Genomic DNA, 17,041 nt, shown 5'->3' with positions numbered 1-17,041 from the left:
GATTCGCAAATACACTCTTAAAATTAGTTATAGTACGATATTAACAAATTATATATGTATTTATATAATATGAAAATGATGTAGTATGTTATTAGTATAAGTAGTAGCGTATTATACATACTTAATGATAGTAATTTTGAGTCTTACATCAATAAACACAAGCAATACTATAATTTCCAAATTATATCATTTTCTTCTCATAATTTAGAGTCGCGAACATCGAAGATAAATAAGGGATAAAATAAGATATTTTAAAATCGTTTTGCAAATATTATCTTTTGAAGAAGATGATGGTTTATCATAAAGAAATCGATCGAAAAGGCGAATCTCTCTCTCTCTCTTTGTCCTCTAACCATGGAGAAAAATTGTCTGCCGCCTAAGACATAACTTCTTGGAGAATTGAACAAGCTCATTGCTCGACCAAATACGGAAAAGAAACGGAGTCGCGCAAGAGAACACCACGACAAGGTTTATAACTGGTTTTCACTTTCGTGCTACGACGAAGACGACGACGACGACGACGACGATGACGAAGAGGACGACGAAGAGGACGACGAAGAGGACAACGAAGACGATGAAGAAAAGGATGAGGAGGAAGGACGAGCTTCGGATATTACAAAAGAAAGGATAATAAAAATCAAAATAAAAGGGTAGAGATGAGAAACAAAGAAGAGAAAAGCTTTTCTTCCGAAGAAGGATCTTCTCACCCTTGAGATTCTGTAAAAATGAAAATTCATATACCGAAAATTACATTTAATTCGTAAAAAAAAAAAGGGAAAGAGAGAAATAGAAAGAGGGAGGGTGTGTGTGTGTGTGTATGTATAAAATAATATTCGAGTGTTCGTGGGAACGTGAAAACACGCACGCGAACACGCTCTCCACGAGTAAAAGATCTTCCTTCGAGATAGATCAAGACGTCAAGGTGAAAGATCATCCTTGGAGAGAAGCTTCAAAGTTATCGAACTCTTCCACTGTTTTGTAGCTGAAGAAAAGAGAGAATGAGAGAGAAAGAGAAAGAGAGAGAGAGAGAGAGAAAAAGAGATAAAGATAGTTAAATGGATAGGTATAACAGCAGCAGACGTATACACTTGCCCCATATACACATGTTTATGATAAAAAAAGAAACAAGCAGAACTGTAATAATAATACTTGGTGAAATAGATAAAAAACTACAGATGATTCGTCTTTTACGATCAAATTCATCCATCAATTTTCCTTTCCCTGAAGAAAGATAACGTACATATGTACATTTATATATATATGCATAAACATATATATATGTATATATGTGTATATGTATAATTGTATAACTCGAGAATCAGACTTGCAACGGATTCGAACAGGATACCACCACCCACGACAAAATCTAATCTATCTAACTTAATCTACGTTTGTACTATCTCCTAACACTTCTCTTTTCAAAAATTTGTCTTACATTTACTTGCGACAAGGCCCCTTTCTTGTTTCGTACAAATACTAAAATTAATATCATAATTTCAATCTAATTGTAAATATTAAAATAAACAATAAAACAATAGAATTTATAATTTCATTTTGAAGAAACATCGAATAATAAAAATGTAATAATTGTAAAGGTTAGAAAAACGAGTGTAACAAGCAAGGTAACGGTTGGTAATATAACGTCGTGGCACTTTCGAGGTGATAAGAAATGCTAAAAACTTTTCTTTATTTCGCTAATGCACAAAAACACGTAACGGTAGAGAAATTGTTGTTGTCGTCGTCGTCATCATCATCATATCAAAATAGATTAAATTAAATGAAATAAATAAGGAAGAGAAATGAAACGACGACAATTAGTTGCTATCGTTTTGATAAAAAAAAAAAGAAGAAATAAAACAACAACAAGAAAATCAAATGAATTAGCACCGATATGTTAACTTTGAACAAATCAACGTTTGAATGAAATATATTACCTCTTTTCTATGTGTGTTTATTTTAAAGTATATTCATTTTATTATTGAAATAACGTATTATTATTATTATTTGGAACACCACTCTAAAGGAGGGGAAAAAAACCACACAACTAACGAAAGAACAACTTCCCGTTCGCGAGCTCGATTCAACGAGACGCGGAGGCGCGTTCAACGATGTTCGCATCGACGACGACTACGACGACTACGACGACGACGACGACTACGACGCACCAAAAGGAGGTGGTGGTAAAATGGTGGTGGTAGTAATGGTGGTGGTGGTATGGTGAAGGAGGAAGAAGAGAATAGTAGCAGAAAGGATGGATACTCGCAGTAGGCGGATCGAGAGAAGAAGAAGCACTACTCTCTCGATCGTCTACCGTCGCGCGGGAACATCGGAATTGGACTGTTGTCTCGTTCGTTGGATTCCCCGAGCGTAGGAGGTAACTGGCATAACTTCCACCATTGGCCACGATCACTTCTTGGCGCTTTCATCGAATCCCCCCACCCACCCTACCCTATTCACATTTATTGGACTACGTCGATCAGCTGATCGGCCCGCGTACGACGTTCATTTGATTTTTATTCGATTTTTATTCGATTTTTATTATTTTATTTACATACCTATCGTCGTATTTTTATCGAAGAAATTCTAGCGTTCGTATTATTATTATTATTATTATTATTTAAGTGGGTCATTCGTCGAGGTTTTTTTTCTTTCTTTTTTTAAAGATAAATTTTCAATGATATATAAAAGGAGGAGAGGATTTTGACTAGCTCATTGAAAGAAAGAAAAAGAGATGTAGGGGAAAGGGAGATAACGATAAGAGAGTGAGAGAATGAATAGGTTGGTGGAACACGTAAAGTGGCACGCGCGCCAAGTCGTCTGGCCAGAAACGAGAAACAAATAGAGAGAAGAACGGGACGAAGAGAAATCCTTGTAATAGTAGTGGTGGTAACATTACTAACTGCAACGTGCAGCGTGTTGTGTAGGAAGAGATGATCCAGACATGAGCTTGAAAAAAGAGGGAAATCTTAACGGAGAATGATGGGGACCCTATGTCGAGCACGAGCTATTCTCAGCTGGGGCCCCCCTGGATTCTACGGGGATCTGATAGGGGAAGAAGGAAAAAGGAAATGAAAGATGTCCCTACCGTTCTCTTTCTCTTCGTAAATTACTCTTCCTCATCCTCTCCTCTTTGCTATCAAAGAACCCAGACCCACCACCACGCGCGAGACAATCGACGCCACCGGACATTATTTTTAACGCTTGATGCAACCTACTCTTCTTCTATCTTTTTCTCTTCTTTTTCAAAATCTCTACGAAAAAATCAAACCTACTTTTCTACGAGATGACGAAAATGAAAAAAAGAGATCAACGCTATTAACCTAATTTAAAATTCTACATTTTTCTTTTCCTACACAAACGTAATTCATCCGAGGTCGATCAAAATGTTGTTTTCGCAACGTGAACAAAATCAAAATTAGCCCGTTCGATATTCAACGAGAATTCATTTTCCGGAACGAAACATATAACAAAAAAACAAAAAAGAGAAAATGCACGTTCTTATATTTTTTTTACATACAACGTTATAGAAAATAAAGCAAAAAGAAAAAAAACTTCGTATCCGAGCTAAATATGTACATTATCTATAAGTGGATAAATGTTTCACTTGAGAATTTTTTTTTTTTTTTAACGCCTATTAATTATCAATCGAAGCGTCAAGTAATTGCGCGACACGATGACATTATATTTAAAGATCTCGTTTTATATCTAGACAAGATGATAACAAATTATCGAGTACACGATATATTTTTAGTATCTAACTATAAGTAACGTATGTGTCTTTTAACTATCGACGTTATTGACCACGAGATAGTAGGCCAAGGTCGATTAACAAGATGCGTTAAAAGCATTCTCGTCTTCAATGAGTTTACCTCGCTACGACTAAAATTGGATCGTTTCCTCTCCATTCATTTGATCTTACATTTACACACATACACACACACACTACAAAAATTCAATAAATAAAAGTAAGAAAATATTTAGAATGTATCCTAATCGTCCCCCAATGATTGATGAAAAATGTGCATGAAGCAAAAGTATTTTGAAAAAGTTCATTTTGTGACCTACTACTCCTTCAATCGCGTACGTGACGTGTTCGCTGCTAACATAGACCGAATAAGAGACAACCCCTCTACTAGTAGAGAATAGTAATAAAGTGAGTTTCCTAAAACCACAAGCAAAGAGAGTGCGCGCCACGTTCCTCTGCTCTGTAGTTTGACGTAACTTTGGCGCATTAACTTGGCTCAGGGCCATACTGCATCGTAAATATGTTCTGGCTATGGCTAATCGTACTTTTCGTTACGCGACAATGTTTCTCTCTCTCTCTCTCTCTCTCTCTCTCTTTCAGTTCTACAAATTTTCTCTTTATTGTACCATTCTCCTAGGGGTTAACTTGTGAAAGAGAGAGAGAGAGAGAGAGAGAGAAAATGATTAACTCTTTCGATACAACTTCTAAATGGGTCAATCGTTCCTACAGATTCATGGATGACCTATATAAGGATGACTTGGTATAATACTAAAGAACAAATGAATTATTATATGTTATCAATATTTTGTCTTTACAAGTGGATTATATTAGGTGGTTCGGAAAGTCATTTCGTTTTTTGCTGACGCAATAAATAAATAGTTGATGCAAACCGACAAATAGTAACACATGAGATCGATCGAGAGGTTAAATTTATCAAATTCAACTATTTATGACCACTTCCCTTCATTTTTACAAAAGAAAAACGAAACGACTTTCCGTCGTATATATCTAATATAATCTAGAAATCAGAGAATTTGTTAAACTGTTATCCCGAAATCTCCCTATGTCCGTCCATCATCATCCATTTCAATCGATCTCTGCATAGCAAACGTTCAAATCTATGTATGGTACATTGGTAAGATGGAAATGCCCGTGGTCGACCGAGTATCTAGAATTTCTAAAGGACCGATAATCGGGAAGCCGATACTCACTCTTTGCCAAAATGCGTCAGTTGGAAAAAAGATAATCGATTATTTCTTTTTTACCATTGGAATATTTTTCTTGTCAACAAATTTGAACTTTAGCAATGAGAATTCAATCGAGTATATACTCCGCGTGCCAAGTTATTTTTCCCGAGGATAATATTATATTATATTCCCAAGGTACATAGCAAGTTAATCCTCTGATGCATGGATTTATTTTCTATGAAAAATATTGAAATAAATAAATGCTATCTAACAGAACTGCAAATATTGATATTTGGTGCAAACATTGGAAATATTTTTCATCGGGTAACCATTCGAGTCGATGTTATGTTTCTATATGAATCGTTAAATTTATATTAAAACTGCAAATCTTTTTAAAAGAAAAAAAAATTGCTGCGTGGTCCAATACATGTCATAGTCTAACGTCAAAAAATGACATGACGTGTTAAAGAGTGAACTTATTGCAACGACGATATAGAAGCGAAAGTTAGGTCGAGTAGTAGTAGTAGACACTTTGGGGTCTGCTCGAGTAGCAAAAAAAAAAAAGAGGTGATACCTTTTTGAGATATTAAACGAATACTCGAACGATATAAAAAGCCTCTCTCTACCTGTATATGGAGATCTCGAACGACGTAATTAATGGTACATACATACATATATACATACGACACACACGTGTAGGTGTATAATACGCAGTTCTCATTTTTACCTTGATCATCCTGCTTCACAATTATTTCCGGAGGATATCCTCTCGGCAGTGAGAGTGACTTCAACTCACCTAAAACAAATAGTAAAACATTATCAGAGTTAACTAATGGTAATGCAAATTTAAATAATCAACGATTCATGTACGGTTATATAATTTACAATTATAGTATTAGATTGGTATTATAAAATATGAATTTTTGTATTTCAATATAAAATATAACAATTTGACCAATCCAATACATTTTCGTTTCTCCACGATATCTAATTTATTTTTGTTTAATCCTTAAAGTGCACACTTGGTAAAAGTTAGTTAAAGTGCACCTGTGGGTGTTTGAACGCGTCTCCTGAAGCCGCTATTTAATATTTAGACCTCGCAATTTTTTTCAAAGTAGTTTCATACATCTTTTTTAAAATAGATTAGGTTTTATATAACTATTTGAATTAACACTAGATGACACTAGACAAATAACCCATTTTTTCGAATTCACTACGGTCGTTTTCGAGAAATCAAAAATTTGTTGGAATATCAAACGTCCCATGTGCAATTTAAGGGTTAATACTGCACGTAGATTCATATTACTGGTTCAATATTGAATTACATTTTCAAATCAATCCAGAGGCAGCATGTACATGGTAGTTTATTAGTAGTGGTAGAGGATTCGTGGTATCGGATATAGGTCAGGAATCGTATAAGCACAGGATAGAAATGACGTAATGGAAATAAGTACGATCTTCAAAGTTACATATGTAACACCCTTTAAGTAAAAATGCATTTCGTTGGCGAGAAGAAGGAAGGGAGCGGAAGGGGGCGGAAGCTGCAGAGCAACTCTTTCCTCTTTCCCGCACTTTCGAAGCCGACGAAACGCGTAAAAATACTGTTGGATGCTTTCCAAGTGATCTTTCCTCGCGTAAACATTGGGAAGAAAAGTATTCTATCCTTTCCCAACGTGAATATCTTTTATCCCTGTGCATGAATATCACGTACGTGTCTAAGTCTGTGCTGTGTTTGTTGGGTTTGTTTGCGTCGACCACGTATGTGGTCGATAGACGAGCAAAGAATACAAAATTTGTTGGTGCAACTGTTTTTTTCTCTCTTATTCTATCAAATATATTTATCCCTTTATCAGTAAATTCCGTTTGAAACGAAAAGTACAATTCAATTGAAATGTTCTAACGAATAATACTTCATTATAAAATTTGCGAAAATATCCAAATTTATTGTTTTTGTGTTTAAAACTGGTTAGTTTCATAGCGTTAGATTGGCAACACCCGTTATAAACACAATTACGAGGAAGTAGATAAGGAAAAAACAATAGGAATAAGATTGCTCGTGGTTTATTTTCTAAATATGGCTTAATAATCGTCTTGGGTTGCGTCTACTACACCTATATGTGAGAACTTACATTCAACCAAGAGATGATTAGTATCTCGTTCTTGTTCTAGCAAAGACGACAGCTCCGGATCCAAAGTATGCCTCTGTTGTGATACTTTTCTTGGCATCGTGGAAATTCTTCTCAACTGTGGTGCTACATTCAAACGAGTTCCTTTTTCTTTCCATCCATTTCTATCTTTCATTCTTATTTTATTTCCTTTTTTGTGAAATACGTGCCGATAATATTACGACAAAAATAGAGGAGAAAGTTTAACGACAAATTATCGACTGTAATCGATAATAAACAAAAAAATCAACTATTTCATGTATAATCAGTTCCGAGAAATAGTTAAACGTATTCGAGAACATTTTTATACCTCATTTAGTTCTGGTTAAAATCATTTTCTCCTTCTTCCTACGAAAGGGATTTAATTCTTTAGAAGTAATTGATCGTTGTAATTAATGTAATGCCTGTGTGTAATTTAATAGCCTTTAATGGTTCACATGAACCATATCATCGGAGAGACCCCCTTGGCCCAATATACGGAAATGCGATCGCACGAGTGTAAATTCTTCTATAGATGTAATAACAACAACAACAACAACAAAATACAAAAAACAACATGTGTGCAGATCACACGTATACCTAATACAAATTATATTATTATTATAATATTATAACATTTTCTCTTCTTATTTAGTATCTTGGCCGTTTCATCGCCTCCCACCGCTCCGTTACATTTTTTTAAATCACACCCATTCTAAAGAAGTTTTCACTTCAAAAACAAGATAACATTTACTTGTGCATGTATGCATGTGTATATACGTCAACGTTGTTGTTGTCGTCGTCGTCGTCGTCGTCATTCATCTCCAAAGTGCGAGAGCGAAACGACGTTTTTTTTTTTGTTCATTTCTAATCTCTCTATGCGTTACGTTTCACTTGAAGTAACGTGATATATCGTCATTATTAGCTTGTTGAATAATTATAACGCAGCAAATATTTCACACACTATCTTATGATAAAAGTGACAACATCAATAAGAAATATTAACCGATTAAACATAATTAACAATTTTCAAATGATTAACCCACATTAACTGCCAAATTATTTTTTGTTTCAGAAATATTTATATTTTGTAAAAAGTCTTCAATGGGGATTGTGGTTGATTGCACGAATAAAAATTAATAAGAGACTATTACTTATTTCTTGTATTATTATCCTATACATACAAAATAGCTATTACTATGCCATTTTTCCATACAGTCCACATAAAATCGAGTGGTGTACGTAAAATTTCAAAATTCCCAAATGGGGATCGTGGCAGCTAATGGGTTAATATATTCGCGCACCCACGTATAGTTTTTAATTTTAGTAAAAATTGATTAAACAGTTAACTATAATGCTCGAACGTTTACTCGATGTTTCCGCGCCTTTCAGAGAGAGAGAGAGAGAGAGAATTCGAAAAATCTCGCAATCCACGATTCTCTCGTTCTCTTCTCCGCTTTCGTAACGCTCCTTTTGCGTTTTGCGACGCGAGACCACCGTGTACATTGTTTTCCTTGAGTGTTTCGTAAGCCAACCCAACGTAGTACGTGGGTAGGTGAAACTCGACGATTATTAGAGCTCCGAAGTGAGAGAGAACAAAGAAAATTCTCGAAAGGGACCAACACTTCAATGAGATAAAAAACCAGAAAGAAAGAAAGAAAGAAAGAGAAAGACAAGATGTGACAAAGATCGAGCTTTTACAACGAGCAACATAGTAAATGGCGTTTCCTGTGACTATTTCAAAATATGCATCATCTCACACTTATTCGTTGATAAAAATGTGGGTGTCAAGTCTACAAGATAATTTGATCACACCTACAAGTAAGAGAGCAAAAAAAAAAACAACAAAGTATTAGAATTAATTTGTTAACGTTAAGAACGATTAACGTATTTTTCAAGGTTTTTCGTCACTGTTAAAAGGAGTCAATCATGGTCAAAGTATCGGGATGCGTGTATACGTGTTCATATGTATGAAGCATAATTAAACGAGAGCAAGTAGAGAAAGAGAGAGATTAAATTGTACCACGTTGTAACCGAAGTACAGAAGTGTAGGATCGCGTTACGAGGGTTTGCCATTGTCTTCTCCTGTTACCACTGAGCCCAAGTACAAAGTGTCTGCCCTACGGCAAAGCGTGCTCAGACTTTATTGTCCCTTCTTCTTCGTCTTTCCTTTTTACAATTCGAAGCTACTACTACGGAACGTGAGTGTACCTTAGCATAGAAAGTATACTTCATAAGCTCGTCAAGCGTATATCTCCCTTGAAGAAACGTATCGCTTTTCTCTCATTTTGTAAAAATATTTATCTGCACAAAAAAAAGCACGAGTTAAATCTTCAAAGAATATTCTTCAGTCGCGTGATTGAAGTTTATTATGAATCTTTCAACAAACGTATAATCTTTTATGATGTTATGCATAACATCATAAATAATAATTTGTAAATTACATTAATCAAATTTATATCATTTAAATTAGTGTAATTATATAATACTAGAGTTCAGATTTTTCCCTTTTTTTTTCTTTTTTTTTTTTTTGATTAATTTATTTTGAAAATTATCTTCTCTAGGAGCCTTTGGATTCATCAACAGATTTTTTTAACGCGTATATCCTGTATAAAAAATAGGAGGTATCAATGAATAATTAATCTAACGAGAATAAACGTGAAATGAGAGATATGAATATTTATGATTTGAAAATGACGAGAACATTATGGAGGATTAAAAAAAAAAAATAAAACACAAGAGATACGGTGTGACCGTGAACTCGAATCTCGTATTCGTCATACTCCCTGACATTGTGCAAGACTAATTTTGATATTGCGCTGGAAAAGATTCAAAGTTGAAAGAGATGAGATGAAAAGGAACGAATAGATAAATCGGTTTTCATACAAATTTTCTCTGATTATCTATCTTTCTCTTACGCGCATGTACACACGACGCACGCACATTTAATGTTTTACGAGATGATCATAAAAATGGGAAATAGTCAAGGCAACAACATTATATGAAGTTGGGTTTTTGGTTAATGACGTAAACGTAAATAAAGTGCGGTTTCCATTTCCGTAGAAAAACATGGGGGTCTCTCCGATGAGCCTATGCGGTTTACCACAGCCACATGCACAGCCATTGCACACTTCAAACACAATACAAATACGTTTCACACAAATATATTTTTAAATATATTAACGTCTTTTAAACGTTCGTAATATTATCGTTCGTTGTTCACTTAGTAACGATGATGACAAATCAAATATCAATTATTACTAATTAATATTTAATTAATATTTAATTGATATTTCAATGTCACTCTCGTATAGAGAAAATAAAAACATGGATGAGAAACTTACAAGAATTTTGAGGACACTTGTCTGAATAAGAATCTATGTTCTTTTTACGTCGTATAATCGAGTTCCAAACCTTCTTACGACTCATCTTGTCGGTGTCGATATTAATTTCACCGGACGGAGTCGAGTTCTAACGCTTTGTTCAAACCAAAAGATACCCACAAAACGTTTAAAGTTTCCTCCTTGAAATTCGAATAAGATGACCAAATAATTTCCATTTAACGAGCTTATAACACGCACTAAAATTTAAACACTTTACAAAAAAAAAAAAAGAAAAAAAAAAACAAAAACAAACCACGACGTTTTGAAAATCACTGTAGATAAAAGGAAACACCTTTGACAAAAAAAATGACAAATTAATAAACGTAGTTGTAACAAAGTATTTAAAAAAGACACATTTGGAAATACAACATTTATGGGTGATTACGAATAAGCAAACACCATAAAAAAAAACCGTGTATTGAGAATGTTTGTTTATTCGTAAGCTGTTTCTCTCTCTCTCTCTCTCTCTTTTCTCTCTCATTTTGTTTGATGTGGACGTATGCGAAGAAGTCGGATGACAGACTGACTGTCTCCTGACAGTAAACGCCTTGAAATTGCTAGAGGAAAATGTGCGGTTGTCGGTCGAACGATAAGCGCTACGTCTTTACGAAATAAACAACCAACGAGGATGAGTAAACCGAATGAGTGTAACTTCCACGAGAAAAAAAATATCTTCTTATCGAACAAGTAGATTTGTTCAACCGATTTCGTTTATTACACTGTATTGGGATCTCTAGCATTTGAATACGCTATCTGGTGACTACATTCAAAATTACATTAGATAGGTCGAATTGCCACGCGCCACGCCACGCCACGCCCAAAATAATTATTATTAATTCTATGTGGTCTGGTGTCGCGAATAAATTCGACAATTTGACAAATGTCAAAGTATTCATTATCATTTTACAATGAAATTACACAAGTACCATTGAAAAGTTTGTAACATTGTAAATTTAAAATAAACTATTATAAATTGCATTAGTATTATTTATTTAAATATTAAAATAAGAAAACTTTCTAATTGAATATTTGAAACTAATGTAAAAACTTCGATGGTCATTATAGCGTTTAAACCATCGCCTCTACCAGGAATCAAAAATAAACGAGCGAGATAATAACACGTGAGATCACGTGGCCATTTCAATTTCTTCTAATTACATATGATTTTTTTTCCTCGTCTATGAATTCAAGCAATCCTTTATGTTGTTCGTTGAAGCTTTGAGACTTGTTGTGCGTAATCAAATGGTGTCACGTACAGGCACATCTATATGAACACACGTTCATAAATACAAGCAGTATACACCTTTAGAATACGAAACGAAGCGTACTACTACTACTGCTACTACTACTACTACTACAACAGCACCCAATTTAATTCGCAACTACGGCACTTAATCACGCTTCTTGCCACTTAACGGTGCCCGCTAGTTTGCCCGGACGAATTTCCGTAAGACGTAACTTTCGAAAGTGTGAGATTACTTTGAGATAGTTTTTCTTTCTTTCTTTCTTTCTTTCTTTGTCTATCTCCCCTACTCTCAATCTGTTCTTTCTCATTTTACGAAATTTAATTGAAAAGAAAAAAAAGATTTACTACTCGAATAGAAATAATTTCATGAAAATAATCTATACTATTATTCAATTGGGTCATGAATAAGCAAGCAAAAAATAAAAAAAGAAACTAAAATGGCGGATATTGTTGCAAAGAATAATACGGTGCAATTCACACGGAGTTTTTAAAAGCCTTAATACGTGACGGTGACGAATTCATTTAGATTTGTATTAGAGGAAATAAGACAAAGACAAAAAGAAACACAACTTTGCATTTAATATTATATACATGAATAGAGCGTGATGCGTGCGCTCATGCGTGCGCTAATGCGTGCCTTGAACGAGCACACGGACGCACCCAAGAGAGATCACTGACGCGACAAAGAGCTCTCGTCGTTGAAGAGAGAAAGACACGAAGGGAAAAAAGGAGGAGGAGGAGGAGGAGGAGGAGGAGGAAAGAGGAGGGAAGAGGGACACACATCGAATAATCGTACGTGGTTCAGATGCTTCGGACTAGGATGGTTCTTCCGGTGAGGGCATATCCGGTGCTTCAGACAATGCTCGAACGATGATCGCATCAGGAAAGTCTTATGGATAACGGGCTCTCAATGTTCAGTTCGTGACTATGTCAATACCGTTTTGTATTAACCCTTTTCAAATCGTTTCTTAAAATCTTCTCCCGACATTGTTTTACAAACATTTTATTCGTCTGGATTGAATTTTAATCAACGTATACTTTCATTCAATTTCAATCGTATTACGTTAAATATCGTATCAAAATCTCGTGTACAAATAATACGTTTCAATAACAATAATGCTACGAATGATACGTCATTAAATTTGATATATTTAAATAAAATAATAAAAATTTGTTTAGAAGTCGTGGAGAAAAACTATCGATAAGGTAGAATACTACTAGGCAGTCGGTTAAATAGAAATTGTTGTTAATATGTGCATTGGTAAGTTAAAGACTAATGTCGATCTGTTACCGACTGAATCAATTATTAAAAAGAAAAAGAAAATTATGGAAAATTATATATATATAAACAATTTTAAATCTAAGAACGAAAAATGTAAATTAAATAAAATAAGATACTAAAGGAAGTTCATTGATAAATGGAAATACTACCAAAAAGGAATCTATTTTACCGACAACGATAACTATCATTTAAAAGGTTGTTCTTCTCGTGAAGATAAACGACGAGACATTCTCACCTATCGGAGACGCGGTGTTGGCTTCACGAAGGCTGACAGTTTCTGGCTCGACTGCTGCTTCGTCCTCTTCTATTAACGGGGGTGGTGGAGCCAAAGGTCGAGATTCATAACCCCAGTGTTGTCGGAAGGCACGTGCTCCACCGTCCAACCGTACTCGTGGTAGTTCCACAAACATTGCATCCCCCAACTGAAAAATCAAACAAAAAATACAAAAATATTAGTTTGAAACGTCACGAAAAAAATCAAAATAAAACATCGAAATCGAAAGACAAGGTGGTGGTGGTGGTGGTGGTGGTGGTGCAGCTGACACTTACGTAATATCGAATCACGTCCATCTTTGATGTTGTCAACGTTCGATAAACGGATAAAAGAGGATCGTTGTTCGTTTAAAAGAGACATGCGAGAAGTCGAGCGACGACTGGAAGAGCGTGTCTGGTGGTTTATCTTAGAATACCGTAGATTGACCTGATGACTCGATGACGTCACTAATTAGAGCTCATTGGAGAACGCATAGTGTCGCGTGAAATCCAAAGGAAGAAAGAATCTTACACCACACCCCCTCCCTCATTTCCTCTTTTATCTACCTCTCTCTTTCTACAATATTTATTCATTTATCTTGCTCGTTATCCGTCTCGTTAACTTTCCACCAGAATTACTCTCTAATCAACCAAATTATTCATTTCAATTTGTTTCCTATACATTTTGATGGTACACTTTTCGCACAGTAATCTGCCAATTATACGACAGACCGAACGAACGAACGCATTGACGCGTACGAGGAATCGAGAGAGAGAGAGAGAGAGAGAGAGAGAGAGAGAGAGAGAGAGAAAGAGAGAAAAGGGGAGATAAATATCTTGCATTATAGATATACATATTGCGTTGATAATAACCGTACCACTCGGTTCTATGAACATTTTGCGAGTCCGCAATATGACAAGGATGATGAAAATGACGATGACAATCGTACTTCAGCAATAGTACAAAACCATCAGAATTACATCCAATTTGGGCTTGTTTTTTTTTTTTTTGATTTTATATTTTAATAATAATATTCGTTGGAAGTCTGTTAATGGCGTTCGTTCGTTAAATATAACGATGAAATACCTACCATTTGGAATTTTCACGGTTAAACAATTGGACGATTTGGCATAGAGGTTGGTTGGTTCTGAGCTGCTCGTTTTAATGCAATTTGATTGATATAAAATCATTAGCTGCTAATAGTCCGTCAAACGAATCTCATTGGGAATGCATTTATGCGAGAGAGTATAAACGTTTGTCTTTGTTTGATAATTCAAATTATTCGGATAATTCAATTAGGATAAAGAATTTGTAGGAACACTGTTACCTGTGATCAACAAAGTTTTGTAATATTATAGAGTTAATAGATCACACAAAGGGAAGAAGGAATTTGATTGGACGGAAATAGATTATAGTTAGTTCGAAAGGTCGATCGAAAAGCTCTAAAGGAAGTTTACGGACTACTGGTCGAAGGTTCTAATGACTGGGACGACGATCAACCATCGACCATCGGATGCAGATGAAGAAGCTTAGGTACGGTAAACTCGTAGTTAACTCATTAGGTCGTGATTAGCAACTCCATGCGAACAAGAACGAGTGAAATTGCAGGAACGCGCGCACAAATGACGTGAAACGTGTTTAAAGCACAAACGGCGACAAAGTGGCGACAAAGTGGCGACGATAGTAGCGACGGTAGAGTAACGATGATGGTTACCAATTAGTATGTAACATCAGTGTTCCTATCAAAGTCGAAATAACATTCTGACCTCGTTTTTCCTCGGAACGTCATACATTAACTTTATCGTAACTCGCGACCAACTAATTCCAGGAGACAAGTGCTAAAGTTTTATAGGCCAACAACTCAGACCAATCAGTTAACTCCTTTCATTCCATCCTTTCTCATTCTCTTGAAAACGATCATTGTTATTGTACACAGTTCATTCTTTCTTTAATCAATCCTGATTTCTTTCTTAATTAAATATTCCAAGTATTGTATCAATATTTATCATCAAGATAAATAAAAGTAAATAGCAGTAAAAGATTATCTGCTATCTGCTATCACACGCAATACTCAATCAAGTTTATTCAAATATCTTTTCATTCCTTGCAAAAAGAGTTCTTCTATTTTATCGTAACACCCTGACTGAAACTCTTTCAGTCTGTTATCAAACGGAGGAGGAACCCGTTCGAACGTGATTCGTGTCTCGCATAGAAATGTCTAACAACGGCCCAACGTTGAAGAAGAAGAAGAAGACGACGACGACTAAAGGGATCCGAACGAACCTTTGCCAGAGGGCAGGAATAAAGAGACTACGTGCGCTGAAAAACAAAGAAACGTGTGCCAGAAAGGGTAGAAGCTTATCAAGCGCATTGGAATGACGTTTTTATGGGGGATGAGCGAAAGGAAGAAAAATAGAAAGAAATGGGAAGAAATGGGAAGAAATGGGAAGAAATGGGAAGAAATGGGAAGAAATGGAGAGAGAAATGGAGAGAGAAATGAAAAGGAATGGATAGAAATAGAAAGAAAGAGGAGACAGAGGAGTTTGATGAGGATTAATAGAACGACGGGATTGCATTAGGTGCTATAACTAACACGTACAAGCCAAGAGAAAGCTGAGTAGAGGTTTCAAGGATTACTGGAAGAAAAAATGGAAAGGAGAAGCCTGTTTTCATGAGTTTAATGACTCGAGGACGAACGATAAGGTTGAGAGAGGTCAGAGAAATGACACGAGAAACGTGGTGTGCCACTTCCTACAACTCCATCAATAATTTGCATGTCTATTTTTTACATAGACTTTTGAAATATGCGTGTGCAATTAATAAATGAATAAATTAATATCTATATATATATATACACGTATTTTCAAAAACATACAGCAAAACACAGCAATATCAACAACAACAACAACGACACACCATAGAGAAATGAAAGTATTTTTCTTGTTCTATGTTGGAAATATTGAACAAACCTTGTTGTGAGACTTGAACATGCAGGCGGTCCCGGCAAACAGCTGCGTCCAAGGAAAGATAGAACAAGGATTATTACCAACCAATTAACTAACGAATAATATTTCATTTGATAGTGTGAAAACCGTACAAATGCTATAAAATAAATGAAAACGAATCCAACGAGTCCGATAATTGTCCAAATTTGTTGTAACGCACGAAACACGCGACTCTCTCGTTGTTCATAAAACGAATAATGAAATTTATTATTTGTCAATAATAAAAGTTTTGGAAATATTTATAAAAAAAAAAAAGAGAGAAAGAGAAACATCCCTTTTGGAACGTGTCTCCGTTCGCGTTAGCGATTAATAATCACGATTAAGACAAACCGTTCGAGCAGGTATGAAAAATTCACGAGTACAAGAGTTACGAAGAGAGAAACGACAATATTACGAGTGGGCTCACTTCAAGGGCGCCCGATTAATTTAGCCCCGAGCTAGGGACATTAATTACGCGCGTCATCGTGCGATTAATTATGCTGCTTTCCCTCCCCTAACTCGCGCGAATACTCCTCTCTTTCTCTCTCTCTCTCTACATGCAAGTGTTTAACTAGGTGCTGCATGAATACGACAAATTTCATTTCTCTCATCCTCCCATCCTCCACCCCCCCTCTCTCTCTCTCTCTGCCTCTCTCTCTTCATCTTACAAGCAAGAAGAAAACTTTCTGTACAACTTTCTCGAGAAGATACCTTTCTACTATTTTTATTTGTAATCTCCGAATGCAGACATTAAGGAAGATTGTGAGCATCGATAGTCAGTCGTCAATCCTTTAAAGTTTCGATCTAACTCGCCAAT

At 35.5% G+C, this 17,041-nt stretch overlaps 1 protein-coding gene across 2 annotated transcripts in view; it reads right to left on the bottom strand.

Moving 5' to 3' along the window:
• Positions 1 to 688: 688 nt before the first annotated feature.
• LOC107072051 (ras GTPase-activating protein raskol) overlaps positions 689 to 17,041 on the bottom strand; it is a 66,477-nt gene continuing 50,124 nt past the window's right edge. Inside the window, exons 3-6 of one of the 2 annotated variants that reach the window (XM_015331632.2) lie at positions 16,210 to 16,251; positions 13,223 to 13,409; positions 5,660 to 5,728; positions 689 to 717 (exon numbers count right to left, since the gene is read on the bottom strand). In XM_015331632.2, the coding sequence (XP_015187118.2) occupies positions 704 to 717; positions 5,660 to 5,728; positions 13,223 to 13,409; positions 16,210 to 16,251 (312 nt within the window). In that variant the 3' untranslated portion in view covers positions 689 to 703. Of the gene's footprint in view, positions 718 to 5,659; positions 5,729 to 11,331; positions 11,724 to 13,222; positions 13,410 to 16,209; positions 16,252 to 17,041 lie in introns of those variants that run through there. The other variant, XM_089172280.1, reaches the window with a different exon arrangement.

Source organism: Polistes dominula, unplaced genomic scaffold (genome assembly GCF_049000335.1).
Source record: "Polistes dominula isolate Pdom_NZ unplaced genomic scaffold, Pdom_raw_medaka contig_73, whole genome shotgun sequence".
In the NCBI taxonomy this organism is placed as follows: Eukaryota; Metazoa; Arthropoda; class Insecta; order Hymenoptera; family Vespidae; genus Polistes; species Polistes dominula.
This window is presented reverse-complemented; position numbering and strand designations above follow the sequence as displayed.